This window comes from Cuculus canorus, chromosome 11 (genome assembly GCF_017976375.1).
Source record: "Cuculus canorus isolate bCucCan1 chromosome 11, bCucCan1.pri, whole genome shotgun sequence".
Classification (NCBI taxonomy): Eukaryota; Metazoa; Chordata; class Aves; order Cuculiformes; family Cuculidae; genus Cuculus; species Cuculus canorus.
This window is the reverse complement of record NC_071411.1, coordinates 6930773-6944012: the sequence shown is the minus strand read 5'-3', so window position 1 is coordinate 6944012 and position 13240 is coordinate 6930773. Positions and strand designations below refer to the sequence as shown.

The window sequence follows — 13240 nt, the reverse complement described above, 5'->3', positions numbered from 1 at the left end:
GGGCCAGGGTAAAGCACAAGCGCTATAGGCTCATATCTAAATTCCTTCACTCTCAAAGACTTGATAAAAGGCAAAATCTCTGGCCTTGGTTTAACCAGAGCTGCTATATATCTTCCAGTCTGCAAACCAGCTGAAATAGGATGGGGAGACAGATGAGAGTTAGTTGCTCCATATACGTAGCCTGACCAAAGAGACACCACAGCAACAACAGGGGCACAGAAGGGCAATTGAAGTGCCAAAATCATTACCATTCTCTGATAAAAGAACCGTACCTATCTCTCTGAACCAATACCCATCTTCAGATATATATTGAATATATATATCAATATATATATATATTCAGAAAAGGACCAAGCACTTTCAACTGAAATGAAACCAATGTAAGCAAGCACAGTGGTCTGGTGGATGACCAAAGAACCCTTATTCACCCATAAAACCAGATCACTAAACAAGTGACTTGTATTTCCTTAAGGAGAAAACAAATAAGAAAAAGAAATAAGAGTAACATAATACTCAGCCCTGTGCACAATTCAGATGGAAGGTGCTTTTTGTGCGAACTGTAATACAAGCAAAAAAAAGGAAAAAGAGTCAAAAGATCAACTCTTAATAACACAAGGAAGTTCCTGCTTATGCCAAATAAATTAATTATTTGGCAGTGCTGCTCTCCTGGGGTAGCAGATATTCTGGGAGCATAAAACCAACACCTGTAACAATACCGATGGGCAAGAAGCTTTAATTCTATTTCTGGCAAGACACAGATCCACATACTGACACGCTCCCCCATCTTTTCATTCGATGAGCTTGCTCGACCTCATTCACCACGAAATTCAGCATATTTATCCATATGACACCTCTGGAAGCAAACACAAACCAGATGCCTAATCTCTCCAGTAGGGTGCTGAGATGAGGACATATTAGAGGCGTGCTGACACGCATGATGACAACCCACGGACTCCTAGGCAGACCTGACTGGAGCTGGGGTGCCCAACGTGAATAATGCCTCCACATTAACATACCTTGCAGCAGACAGACATTAAGTTAGTGACTTTCCTAGGGTCTTTTAAAACTGATGTCAAAGAATTAAAAATGGATCTCCCAGCCACAGACTGTGACATCAGTATACTCCCTATCCTTCCCTTAAGTAAATTCTTCATATTATCTCCCATCATCTCCCACTTATAGCCCATCAGTTGTATGACAAACCAGAGGTTGCAGAGAAAATTTTACCAACTCAAACATATTTTCAATGTTTTGCTTGTTTTCAAGAGCTGCTGATGTTTCAGTGCATTGAAGTATACTGAGAAACATTGTATTTGTGACAAACCTGCTTCAAAGCTGTTGTTTCCCTCTGTCCCCAGCTGTTATTACTAGAAACTTTAGCATGCTTTATGATGTTTGAAGTATGAATGGTGTAGTCAGAGCATGTGTCATTTGAAATACTCACTTTTCCAAACTGGGTTAAGCAACAAGGGACAGTTTGTATGAATACAGGATATTTATTAAGAGTTCCTCTAGTCTTCCTGCTTTTCCCTACCTGAAGTAGGAGCCTGCGATGTCCCAGACAGAACTGGGAGATGATTACAATTTCACAGGGGATTGAGATTGCAGGTGCCAAACAAAGCATCAGATACACTTTTCACATAAAGGCATTTAGAACTAAAGAAGGACGGAGAAGGGAAGACATGCATGATAACACACTGGTTTGAAAATCATGTATCAGAAAGTTGCATTTCATGAAACAGAGGGGAAGAAGAGAATAGTTAGTTGTCAAACACACAAATGCATTCAAAGCTTAGAAAAAGTAGCATGGCACAGCATGTATTTGCAAAACGGAATGCATGCAATAGGCAACTGCCCTCTGTACAAAAGCCAGGTATAAGATACGTTCGGGAAATGCTCAAGAATTCCCTGTGCAGTTACATGTCAGGGAAGCTACAAGCATTGTATCCTTACAAAAGTACACTGCAGCTTCCATGGGCACAGATTCATGCACTGGTTGGGGGCTCTTTCAAATTCTTCCTACATTTTAGCTTTACATTTTTAACATAGCCCAAAGTTTCTCAGGTTCTCAGTGCTGCTTTGAACAGTGACAGAGACAGGGCAGAGTCATGTACGATTCCCTGCCTCCTCCTCTCTGTTTATCAACTAACTCATTTAGAAACAAACTGTGAAAGCACGTTTCTAAAGCTATGCATTACACGCTGGCTCAACCAAAGAATTCAAGCACTGGCCTGCTAGCTGACAGGCAGGCCAAAAAGAAATATTTTACAACCCTCCTAATTGAGGTAATGAAATATTATTGATTCATTCTCAATGAACAAAGCCAGACGCCCTTAGCCTCATCCTGAACTGACATCAACATGCAACACGTCAGGCTGTGCAACTGCTCTTCTAGAGCTGGGTTTACTCAAGTTACATCCATTCACAGATCAGCTTTGGCTTTGCCCCCCATAAAATATCACCAGATTATTATTTTGGATCACAGTCCTTTCTCATCACCTTGTTAAGCAGGAAAACTAGGAAGGAAATCTGTTTGGAAAAGATGAGCTTCTTGGCAGGGTCTGAACATTACAGTAGGGAATGTGGCACCCAGGAATGAAGTGCAGGAATAGCACAGCCCACAGCTGACAGCTACCATCAGGCTGTCTCTCCCTGCAATGCTATTGGGATTCTGGGATTTGGGGAGAGGGAATGGAGAAGGCTCTGCTGGAGGGAAAAATAAAATCATTTCCCTTCTGCAAAGGACAGGTTGAGCTAGAAGGAAAGGTCCATACCCTAGTCTATGAAGAACTTCCTCAAAGGCAAGTCACAGCACTTGGCAAGACTACTGCAAAAATATTTATCTTCTTGGCAAAACATTCACCACTCACAGATGATCTAGTGAGATGACGCCTAGAGAATCAGTCAGAGGCAATCCAGGGAATGAAGATACAAGCATAAAGGAAAGGTCCATGAGACTCTTACCAAATGCCTTGTTTCTACATCATCCTGTCTTTGCCGAGAGGAGTTATCAGCTTCCCCCAAAGGTATCCAGTAACACCTCTGCAGCAGCACAGCAGAGAGGTTTTGGCTGGGTACCTCAAGTCATCACACTTCGCAACTGCAAATTCTTATGCCTCATGCTTTTCCATGCCTCTTCCAGTCTTGGTAGCAGTCCAGGTGGCAGGGGAGAAAAACAAATGCTATCAAAGGCTCCAAGACTAGAAGAAGGAGTTGACAGCAATGCACTGAAGAACAGAACTAGCTCCAAAATTAGCTGACTGGCATGTTCCTGACCAAGCCTAAGGGGATTGGCAGAGCTGAAAAGGCAACACCGAAACAGGAAGAGGCAGCTTGTGCACATCACATCTGAGACTGAACAGCAGAACTTTACAGGGAGGCTGGTACCGGACAAGTAACCATGAGGGAGCCTTGACTCAGCCTCCACTTGCATCAGCAGAAATATCACCAGTACTGCCGAGACTCCTGCAGTGACTGCTCCAGACACAAGGGGCCTACAGAATCACTTCCTTTTTGTCCTTTCATTCTGTTATAAACAGGTGACTTGGTTTTGTTTTGTTTTAGAACCCAGATGCAGACTCATGGCCTTAAAAAGCAGTACTGGTGTAACCTTCATTTCCTCCTGGTTTTGTTACTCTCTCAGCCAACAACACACATCACCAGATCAAGTTTGGTTTCAGCAGCTGTAAGCTACACAAAAGGAACCAGTGAAAATCTTTATGGAGGAAATAATATGCAATTTTCTAGCTGAACACCTTTTAAAATGTAATGACAGAAAATAAAATCCTGCATCTGTGCTCAGCAATAACAATCTGTACGCACACAGTAACAACATGACACTTGGAATAAGCAAGATCCAGACAAAAAAAAGAGAGCTTACCCAGGCGTCCAAATCTGCAGGCTTGGAATAAAAAGAGTGCAAGAGAGAAAGGAAGGGAAAGAGAAGAAAAAGAGAAATCAGTGATTTATGGAGGACGCCTGCTGCTGCACAATATAGCTTTTAGGATGACAAGTTTAGAAAAGTTCCTTAAAAATGACAAGCATCTGAAACAGCGCAGTGCTGTCCCCTATTGGGAACTGTGCTATTAAAGCAAAACAAAAGTACATGCACCCTCAAAAATAAAACTAAAGCAAAGCCCCTGAAGGCTGCTTGCAGGATTGCCCTGCAGTGTGAAAGCAAAGGGAAGGCAGCTGTGAAGCAGCCGGTTTCAGGGAGTCATGCAAGGCGCTGCACAGTGTTAGAGACATCAATACCCAAATCATGGACCAACTAATGCACACAGCAATGCCAGGCATACTTCAAACAGGTGGCCAACAACTGCGCTGCTTCCAAACAACCTGTAAAGAACAAGTATTCTTTTGCAAGGCCATTTTCGAACGCAAAAGCCAACCTACATAGCAAGTTATCTTTGTTACTTGGACAATTTCAAAGAGTGCTTCCTAACAGAAAGTCCATTGATCGATCAGATTTCCAACCAGATTCCCCTTCGTAGGCAACTGAACACATCTTTAGAACACAGTTCAAACCTCTGTCAAATCCAAGCTGCCTTCACCTGCTCCTTATGTCAGCAAGACTATCTAACTACGAAGACAAGCAGATCAAGCAGGCCTGCAGTATCACCTCTTATTTACTTAATACTACTTTTTACTTACACCGTAGCCCAGCAGCAGCAAAGCAAGTATAAGATGATAAACATCTCATGCCCATAACCACCACCTTCTGAAGCCAAGATATTTATGAGGCAGCCACAGCTCTCATTTGTTGTCAAGAGCTGCAAGCCTTCCCTGCCTCTCAGGGCTATATTCAATCAGCAGCACATTCGCTGAGCAGGAACTTCAGAAAGGCTGGCTTTTTTATTATGATTATTTATTTGAGGGGAGTTGACAGGGTAGGGGGATCTTTCCTCTTAGTCATAGTTCAGTGCCAGAGGGAGCAGACGGTGGAGTGCAATACGTTTACAGGATCTGCCATCATTTTAATAGCATAGAGTGACTACTTCAGGTAACTGAGGGATAATGTGTCAGCAGCTATGTGTGTCGTCCATCCTCATCCTTTGCAACAGCTGAGAAGGCTGCAACTGAACATCAGCTCGGGGAGGCCAACTCCCCCCTTCCTGCAGACAGGTTTGATATAACAGCACCAAGCCCTTGGCTGAGCAAACCAACACACAACACGTGTTTACCAGTAATCATTGACCCGTCCTGACTAAAGCCTAGTTTGAATAACATTTTTCTTCCTGCTGATTTTTACAGTCATGACAGATGTGCTTAGTTTTGTTTTCACATTTTAGCAATTGCAAGGCTGTCCATCCTCAGCAGATGGACAGGAGAAACGCAGCGCTTTTTATGGTGCATGTTATTATTTCATGGTAGGTCACACATACTGGTAGCTCCTTACCGTAGGTACATCTGTCATCCCTGGGATGCCTGAGCCATTAACTGACACATTCCTGGTGGACAAACACTTGCGCGACAATAAATGGGAGGTACTAACTCAGTGGCAATAGACAGTTGCTGAGAAGAGAGGAAAGAGATGGAATCAGCCCTATCACCGAGAGGTGGTCCCTTTTATACTCTTTATATAAGACAGAACGCACAATAGCAGAATTACAGTTTTAAGAAAGATAACACTGTTACTAACCACAGGGCATCTCTTCCACAGGTACTGCCTAAGGCTTTAATTTTGTCATTTTCCAGGAAGGGGGAAAATTATTACTCTAAGAATAGATAGATACACTTCACTGAATGGAAACAGGAAAATTAAAACCGTTGTAGATGCAATAGGACATATTGCTGCTTTGGGAAAAAAATAACTGCATTTAGAGTGAAGCACAGACTAAATAAAATATAATAATTAAATAACACAAAAATAAAAACTCAATAGGGCTACTGGTTTAAGTTGTGTTCCCTCACAAGCCTGTGCCAAGATGTCTTAGAGAGTTGTGTTTACCAAACTGACTGATAATAAAAGACACAACGTATCCACTAATATTTTCAAAGTTTACTTAAACTGTTTAAGAAATGAGCAATGTCTGGTTTCCTTCATTCCTAACAGAGTTTCACTTCCAGCTCCCAGCTCAAGGCTTGTGAGCTTCATAATCCCTGCCCCGGGACACACCATCCTTTAGCACTCTTGGTCAATACTGCTCTATTCTGCTGTAAAATAAGGGTTAATTTCTCTTCCAAGTAGCCCACTGGATAGCAATGAAAAGGAAGCTGAATAAATACTGGGCTTAATCATTTGGGGTTCAAAACCAAACCAAGATATTCCTTCTTGATCGTACCAGAGGCAAAATGTTATTGAAACAGGATCTCAGGCCAAAGCAGTCCCATTCTAAATATTTATATGGGGAAATAAGACAGTCCACTTTGAGAAGACTCAAGCTAGATATGGGAATCACACAAGTAATGCATCTGTGCTTCTGGGGACCTCACATCTAAGAGCTGATTCTTCAGGCGGGGGACGCTTCATGGATGTATCAACAGTCCAACTTCCACTGAAATCATGAATACAGAGCCAATTCAGTATTTCACACATACGGGCAATTTCCAGCATCTCTTCCAAGCCCATCACCCTCCATCCCATCTCTTCCCACATCACCCATACATCACTGCCATAACGGGCACATCACTTGTGCCTGTCACAGTTTGGGCAAACATAAAAATGGCAATAAGCAAAATAAAAAGCTCTGCAATTGGCAGTGGGGGAGGACGGGACTGACGTGATAGAACAGCGGCCTTAGGAACGCCAATGCTTTTACAACCTGACTGGAACCAGCTTTACCCTGGATGTCCGTTACCTTGCCATAGTCAATAACTGTCACACAACCCATTTCCCTACAGCGTGACCAATTGCTCCGGAATCCTGACCACCAGCTTGGTATAGATCTCCTACTTAAAAACTCGCTACAGAGGATTTTTAGGGGCACTGCCAACTTTGGGAGTGCAAGATAAGAGTAGGAGATGCGAGAAATGAGAGGCAGCAGGTGCCCAAAACGCAAGACAGCTGCTGGCAACAACTTTTGCACTCATGTCAGTATCTGAAGAGCTCTGCAGCACACATTCTAACATCTTGATGACCAGACTTCATCACTGAATGAGCAAAGAGTCATTTCTTCTTAAGGCAATAAGCCAGCTCTAAACTTTTCCACCATGATAGGAATTAAAGCATTTAAAGAATGTATCCAGACATTCAGTACCCACTCCAGACCCTTAAACGCTTCCAGTTTAGTGGAAAATTGAAGCAGCATCAATATTAAATGTAATGAGTCAGAGATGTAACCAACTGACAAGGGAGAGGAAGCAAGAAAAGACACTGAAGAGCAGTCAATTCTGAGGAAAAGCTGTGATGAAACTGCTCAACTCCAATGTATACAGAGCATACACAATTCTATAAACATGAAGATAGGAGGCAGCAGAAAAACCCTCTGCCCTTTTATGATTCAGGGACAACTGCACTTCTAATTCTTCCAGCATTGCTGCAAATAGGTTTGCAATGTTGACAGTTGATAGTTTTCATTTAAAACAAAATAAAGAGAAACCTATTTTATAAAATCCAAAGTAAACCATCTGCTTTCATTGCCTGCTGTAATACTTCAGCCCATTCCCACATTCTCCCTTTCCCATCACCACTTCTATACACGCATACATACAGAGTTTTCATTTTGTAGGCTGCCAACAGACAAGGCATTCAATGTCTATAGAAATCTTGCAGAGTGTAAACTTTCTAGAGATGTATGCTCAAGATGCTTATTTCTGATAGCAGGTAAGTCAATAACTCCCTCCAAAGTTTTACCTCCTCACTTAAATTCCTTCTGTTAGCCAAAAGAATCTCCAAGTCCCTGACAATTTAACCCCTTCAAAACAAGTGGCAAGAAAGCACATAATGAAATTCTACATTAATTATGATTTTCTATCCCAGACCATCTTTCAGATCCTACTGAATCAATGAAGTATTTTCCATAAAGCTAGAATCAAAGGCCACTCAACTCTTCTTGGATTATTTCTAGCTCATAATCATTAATACAGACTCCCATTATGCTAGCCTAAGGGTGGCATATGGCTTTCTAGGGATAGGACAGACGGGGGAAAATAATAGTTATGCATGCCTACATCCCAATCTAGTTTCTGTGCATGCATATGGGGACATCGCTTTCTCTTGCCAGATTCTTAAATACCAAATATATTAGCTTCCGAGTCAGACACAGTACTTCAAACACAACCACTGTTTTGCAAAAAAATCAGGATGGCATGCATAATCAAGCCACATGCCTCCAAGCAATAAAATGATGAACCATGTGAGTTCAGAAGGAATTCCCTTCCCACACTTGCTACCAGACACTACGTGCCATTTTTTACCTGCCTCTGAGCAAAGCAAGTATATACAGGGAGCAGCCAATGGATACTGGTTTAGGACAGTACAGTGAATACAGAGTTCCTGCCATCAGATTAGAAATCTAATTTCTTTTTGTTTAAAAAACTGATTATCTCAAATACTGTGCAGTTTAAAAGAAATACAGTTGACTCAGGTGCCGCTTTTTAATATAGGAAAAGGTATGATTGAGTAAGAACTTCCTTGAAAGCCTTCAGTCATGGTCATGCATTTCTTGTCTGTCTCTATGAATCCTTCTGCAGGTTGAAGAGTCAGGTGCACTTTCAGACATTACAGTTTACATCTTTACTCACTCTGACAGTCTTGTAAATTTTAGTGTTCTTCCTGCTCTTTCATCCCAGACATACACAGAGCACACTTCACGCAGCATTACATGGTCAGTGTCTTAATAGCAGCAGAATCCAACTTAGCAGTTTACCAGGGTGTATGTGGGAGAGACATACAGTAATCAGCATTTAACATCAACCAAGTTGATTCCAAAACTTTACAGAATCAACCACAAGCAGCATACGGGACACAAGCAAAAATAAATGGTGTGGGCTAGCACAAATACACAATCATGTTTGTTCTAAGGTGTTACCTATAGAATAAAATGGAGTTGAAAATACGTAGAAAGACACTAGAGGCTGCCCAGAAAAGAAAAAACATAAAAGTGAGGAACTTCACCACAATCTCACTTATTTCTATGATCACTAAAGAGAGACAGGCAGTCAGCACTAAATTTCCCTACGATCAGTTCTAAAAATGCACCTCGGTCTTTGCCTGCAGCATTCCCTACATCTTAGGCCACAGTCAGCGTTATGAAAAGGCTGCCAATTAAGTTGTGGTTTGAGCTATAGACAAAATGTCCACTAGAGACTCAGATTCGTACTGCCAAAGCACCTGCAACTCACTGTGTGTTTTAGTAAGAGAACATACTGGTTCTCAAATACATGCACTTTTGGCTCCTCACTAAGCTGTCATCAGAGAAAATGCTGCAAGACTGCATCTTCTAATGAAGTCCAAGTATATCATAATGAAACCATCTGCAAAAAGAATAGTGTAGATTCAGCAACAATAGATTTCAGGCTACTGTAAAGCTGCATTCTTTGTTTTTACATTGCAATCTTGAGGGCACAGTTGTATCAAAAGCACCTTGCAAATCTATGTCACCGCCAGCTATATTTTGACTTCCATTTGTTAAGCCAATTTGCAAACATCAGTTTTCCATTTTCTTCAAGCGCTTAACGTTTATAAGAACTTTGAGAATTCAATGTTGATTCAATGCCCATTGCTGGGCAATGCAACACACAACACACTTGCTCAAGGCAGATGGCTTGAAAAAGTCAGGGGCAGAGGGAGAGAATTCTCTCTTTCTATGAAGGAGCAGCACCCAGTAATCTCTCAGCAAGGATCACAAACCAAGTGCTGCTCGAGAAGAGGGTAAAGACTAGGTGCAGCAGGAAGAGTTGAACAGTCTGAAGAATATTCCTTAGCAAAAGAAAACAACATTTTGCTCTCACTGGAGCTCAAAAATGATGCTGCATGCTAAGGAACTAGAGAATTATTTACTGCTGGACCTTTGATCAAAAGCAAGAGGTTGAAATTTAGCTTTAAAATAGCGTATGCTCTAAATATAGCAGTCAGATGACCTTACAGAGCTAAGATTGATGCTTCGTGAGTTTCCAAACTGAAAGGGTCAATCCAGCTCAGAATATCACAGAACCCTAAAGACAGATTGCTGTATTTATTATAGCAGATACTATTTACAAACATATCTCCGCACTGTTTGCTCTCTAATTACAGTTGGGGCACAATCAATCATTTACTTTCTGTGAGCTCCTTTTGTACGCTACAACTCCGAAGTAATTTTAAGAACCTGTTCATTGATTTATTGACCAAGTAAGTTGACCAGTTCAGTAGACTAGAAATAACCAGACAGGCAAGCGATCCGATAAATATTCCTAGAGACTAGTCACTATCGGCACCAAAAGTCAGGGAAAAAGAAACCCTTGAAGGCAGGTCCTGGCTTTTTTTAGAATCTATAATAACAGCTGGCCCTAAAAACTCATTCCTTATGCAGGCCTGCTTGGTGCACTCCCTCAAGCAAATGTTTGAGACAACTCCTTACAATCCAGTATCAGCTACCAAACTCCGCAGAAGCAAGTGGCAGAAATTCAGCTCCTATTACCAGAAACAACACGAGAAGAAATAGGAGAAGGGGGATGTTACACAAGAGTTTGAGGCAGGAACAGGACACTTGTATTTAACCAAGGCCACGGGGTAGAAAAAACACAGGTGGAGACCATCATCCACAGGCTTGGGACAGCCTTCTGATGATTCTGTGTTGGGACTTTACCACAGCTTTCACGAAATTCCAACAGCAAGGCATAGATTATGCCTCTGGCCAGCACTGAAAACCATAAACCTCATCTACCAAATATTCACTGAGATGGCTTATTTTTTTCCTGTGGATTTAATTGTGATTTAATGATGTTTTCAATGAAACACGTTGGCAGCTTATCATAAAATGAAGCTGAACATAACTTGTATTCCTTTTACGCTGTCCGCTTGGTTGCGTGAAGAACTGTCATCCAACTCAAGCAAGAGGCAAATTAGGATTCAACTCCGTTGTACAGGAATGGTTTCCTAAGAGACAGAGGAAAGGTATACTAACAAAGCAGGAGGACAAGGAAAAACCTTGCATTACTATTATTTGTACTGTATTTTATTTATCATTTGGTAGTGTGGTTTGGGGGAGTTTACATTTATCCCCACTACAACAAAAGAATTAAATGTCAAGTGATGCCCATAGCTTTTTCCACAACCATAAAATTAAAGCAGGAAAAAACATTCAGGTGCAGACAAAATAAATTAGCAAGATCAAATTCACAATCTGTCATAACCTCTCAGCACTTTTGAAAATAAATGCCATACTTCTCAAAACAACTTTTAAAATAAAAACCCTTTAAAAGCTTATCTCATACACATATTGTATATATATAAAATAAAAAAAAAAGGCACTCAAAGCCAACACTCAGATGCCCTCTTTTCTATTTACTGTTGGTAATACACCCAGAGACCAGAAAACATTCTAAAGGCTCAAGCTTCCTTCTCATTTGTATCACCATCACGTTTTTCTGAACTGTGGTCATATAACCTTTTGCACCTTTTCGCTCTATTGAATCAATCTCCCCTGGCAACTTTTGGTGTGGCACTCTGCTCCTCCTGCCTCTGGCTCTTCTTCCCTCACTAATTCTGTGTTCAGAACTGTGAAGCACAAAATTAGACGTTTCAAATTAAGCAAGAAGAGAGAACGAGAGAATCTTATTAAATCAACATTAGCATCAGAGTGTCTTTAAAAGAGAAACTCAATTGCAAAATATTACTCGTCTCTGTAAAGCTCTTCACGTTGACAGAAATGAGACAGGCAGCAGCTGAAGTCATCTCCTTCTGCCCCCATCTTCCTCTTCACATCGGTCACAGTGCTCAAGCAATAAGAGCAGGATCCGTTTGAGACCAAAGCCACAGAGGAAGCAGAGCTTACCTTGAACTCACAAGCACTGGAATTGCCAAGTAAAAAGGATGAAGTCTATTTTCATGATGTTGGAGGAAACACACACAGACACACAAAACCCACATGCTAACACAGAGAGGCAGACTCCTTTCCCCTTCCAAGCTGTTCACAACACTGGTTGTTCTCTCAAGTCACATTACAAATACAGTCAACTCTTTACTTCCTACAATAAGGCAAAGAGCCATTTCAAGTTTTAGTTTAAATTCTCAGTCCTCAGTAACCAAAAGTACTGACATGATGGTGATTATCAGCATATTTGGTTCCAAAACACCTTAACTTTCTGAATATGAACCTCCAGTTCCTGGCCTGATATCCCTGAACTCCTTTTCAAGATAAATTACTGGATACCATGCCATTCCCCCTTGCTGGATAATCAGACCTGTTGTTAATGCCAGAGATCACCTGTGTGCCCGAAGGATCTTTAAACATGACTTTCAGCACTTCTTAAGTAAGAGCTGATATTTGCACCTTGTGTCAACAGGATGAATGTACACACCTCACACCACTGCGCAGCTGAATACGTACTTGTCTGCTGGGCTTCCACCTAAAACAGAGAGTGTCTCGGCAGTATCCTGGAGGAAGACCTTGTAATGTGTATTGTTGAGGAGTCATATGGAAACAAATCCTATCATAACAAGTTAAGTACAAAGAAAAAAAAAAGTCTGTTTCAAAACTATTTCAATTAATCAAAAATCAATATTTACAGTACTCATTCAGCAATGCAATATTATCCTAAGAACAAGTGATATGAAACTGAAGATGAATTCCTGATGACAAAACAAATCTTTCAAAGCATTTGTGGGCAAAATATTCCAATCGAAACGGAAGCTGAAGCTTTTGATCACTCTAGTCCTACCATGGAATGCAAGCTTCTGTATCAGCCAGGCACTACTGAACACACTGCATTTTGCAGACAGGTTTCTAAGTGCAGACTCTCCATTCCAATAAACCTGCACTTTCAGAAGTCAGAGGTGTTGGCAGTCCTGATACCTCTTCAGAGCCATAATAAGTGTGGTCACTTCCTTGTCTGACAGGCATGCTTAGAGGCCATTAACTAAGCACTGGACAAAGTAGTTTCTACAGAGTTTAGACAAAGCGCACGGAGAAAACAGGAAGACAGAGGAGAAGGAAGATAAAAATAACACCCACAAGAACTAGGGACAAGAAGCTAACTTGGTTGTTAAAGGGCTGTCTATTCAGCATCCTTATTTCGCAAAATGAAATGCTTCATTTTCACCTCAAAGGGTAACAGTAGCAATACAAACTGCTTGGAGCCTTCCAAAATGAAAGAG

General features: G+C 41.3%; 1 protein-coding gene across 4 annotated transcripts in view; it reads right to left on the bottom strand.

Moving 5' to 3' along the window:
* Positions 1-13240, bottom strand: part of CHCHD6 (coiled-coil-helix-coiled-coil-helix domain containing 6) — a 112593-nt gene that overhangs the window by 75312 nt on the left and 24041 nt on the right. For 3 of the 4 annotated variants that reach the window (XM_054076985.1, XM_054076986.1, XM_054076987.1), the window contains exon 5: positions 3881-3901. The exons of the other annotated variant lie outside the window; for it this stretch is intronic. In XM_054076985.1, the coding sequence (XP_053932960.1) occupies positions 3881-3901 (21 nt within the window). The remainder of the gene's footprint in view (positions 1-3880; positions 3902-13240) is intronic. 4 annotated transcript variants of the gene reach the window in all.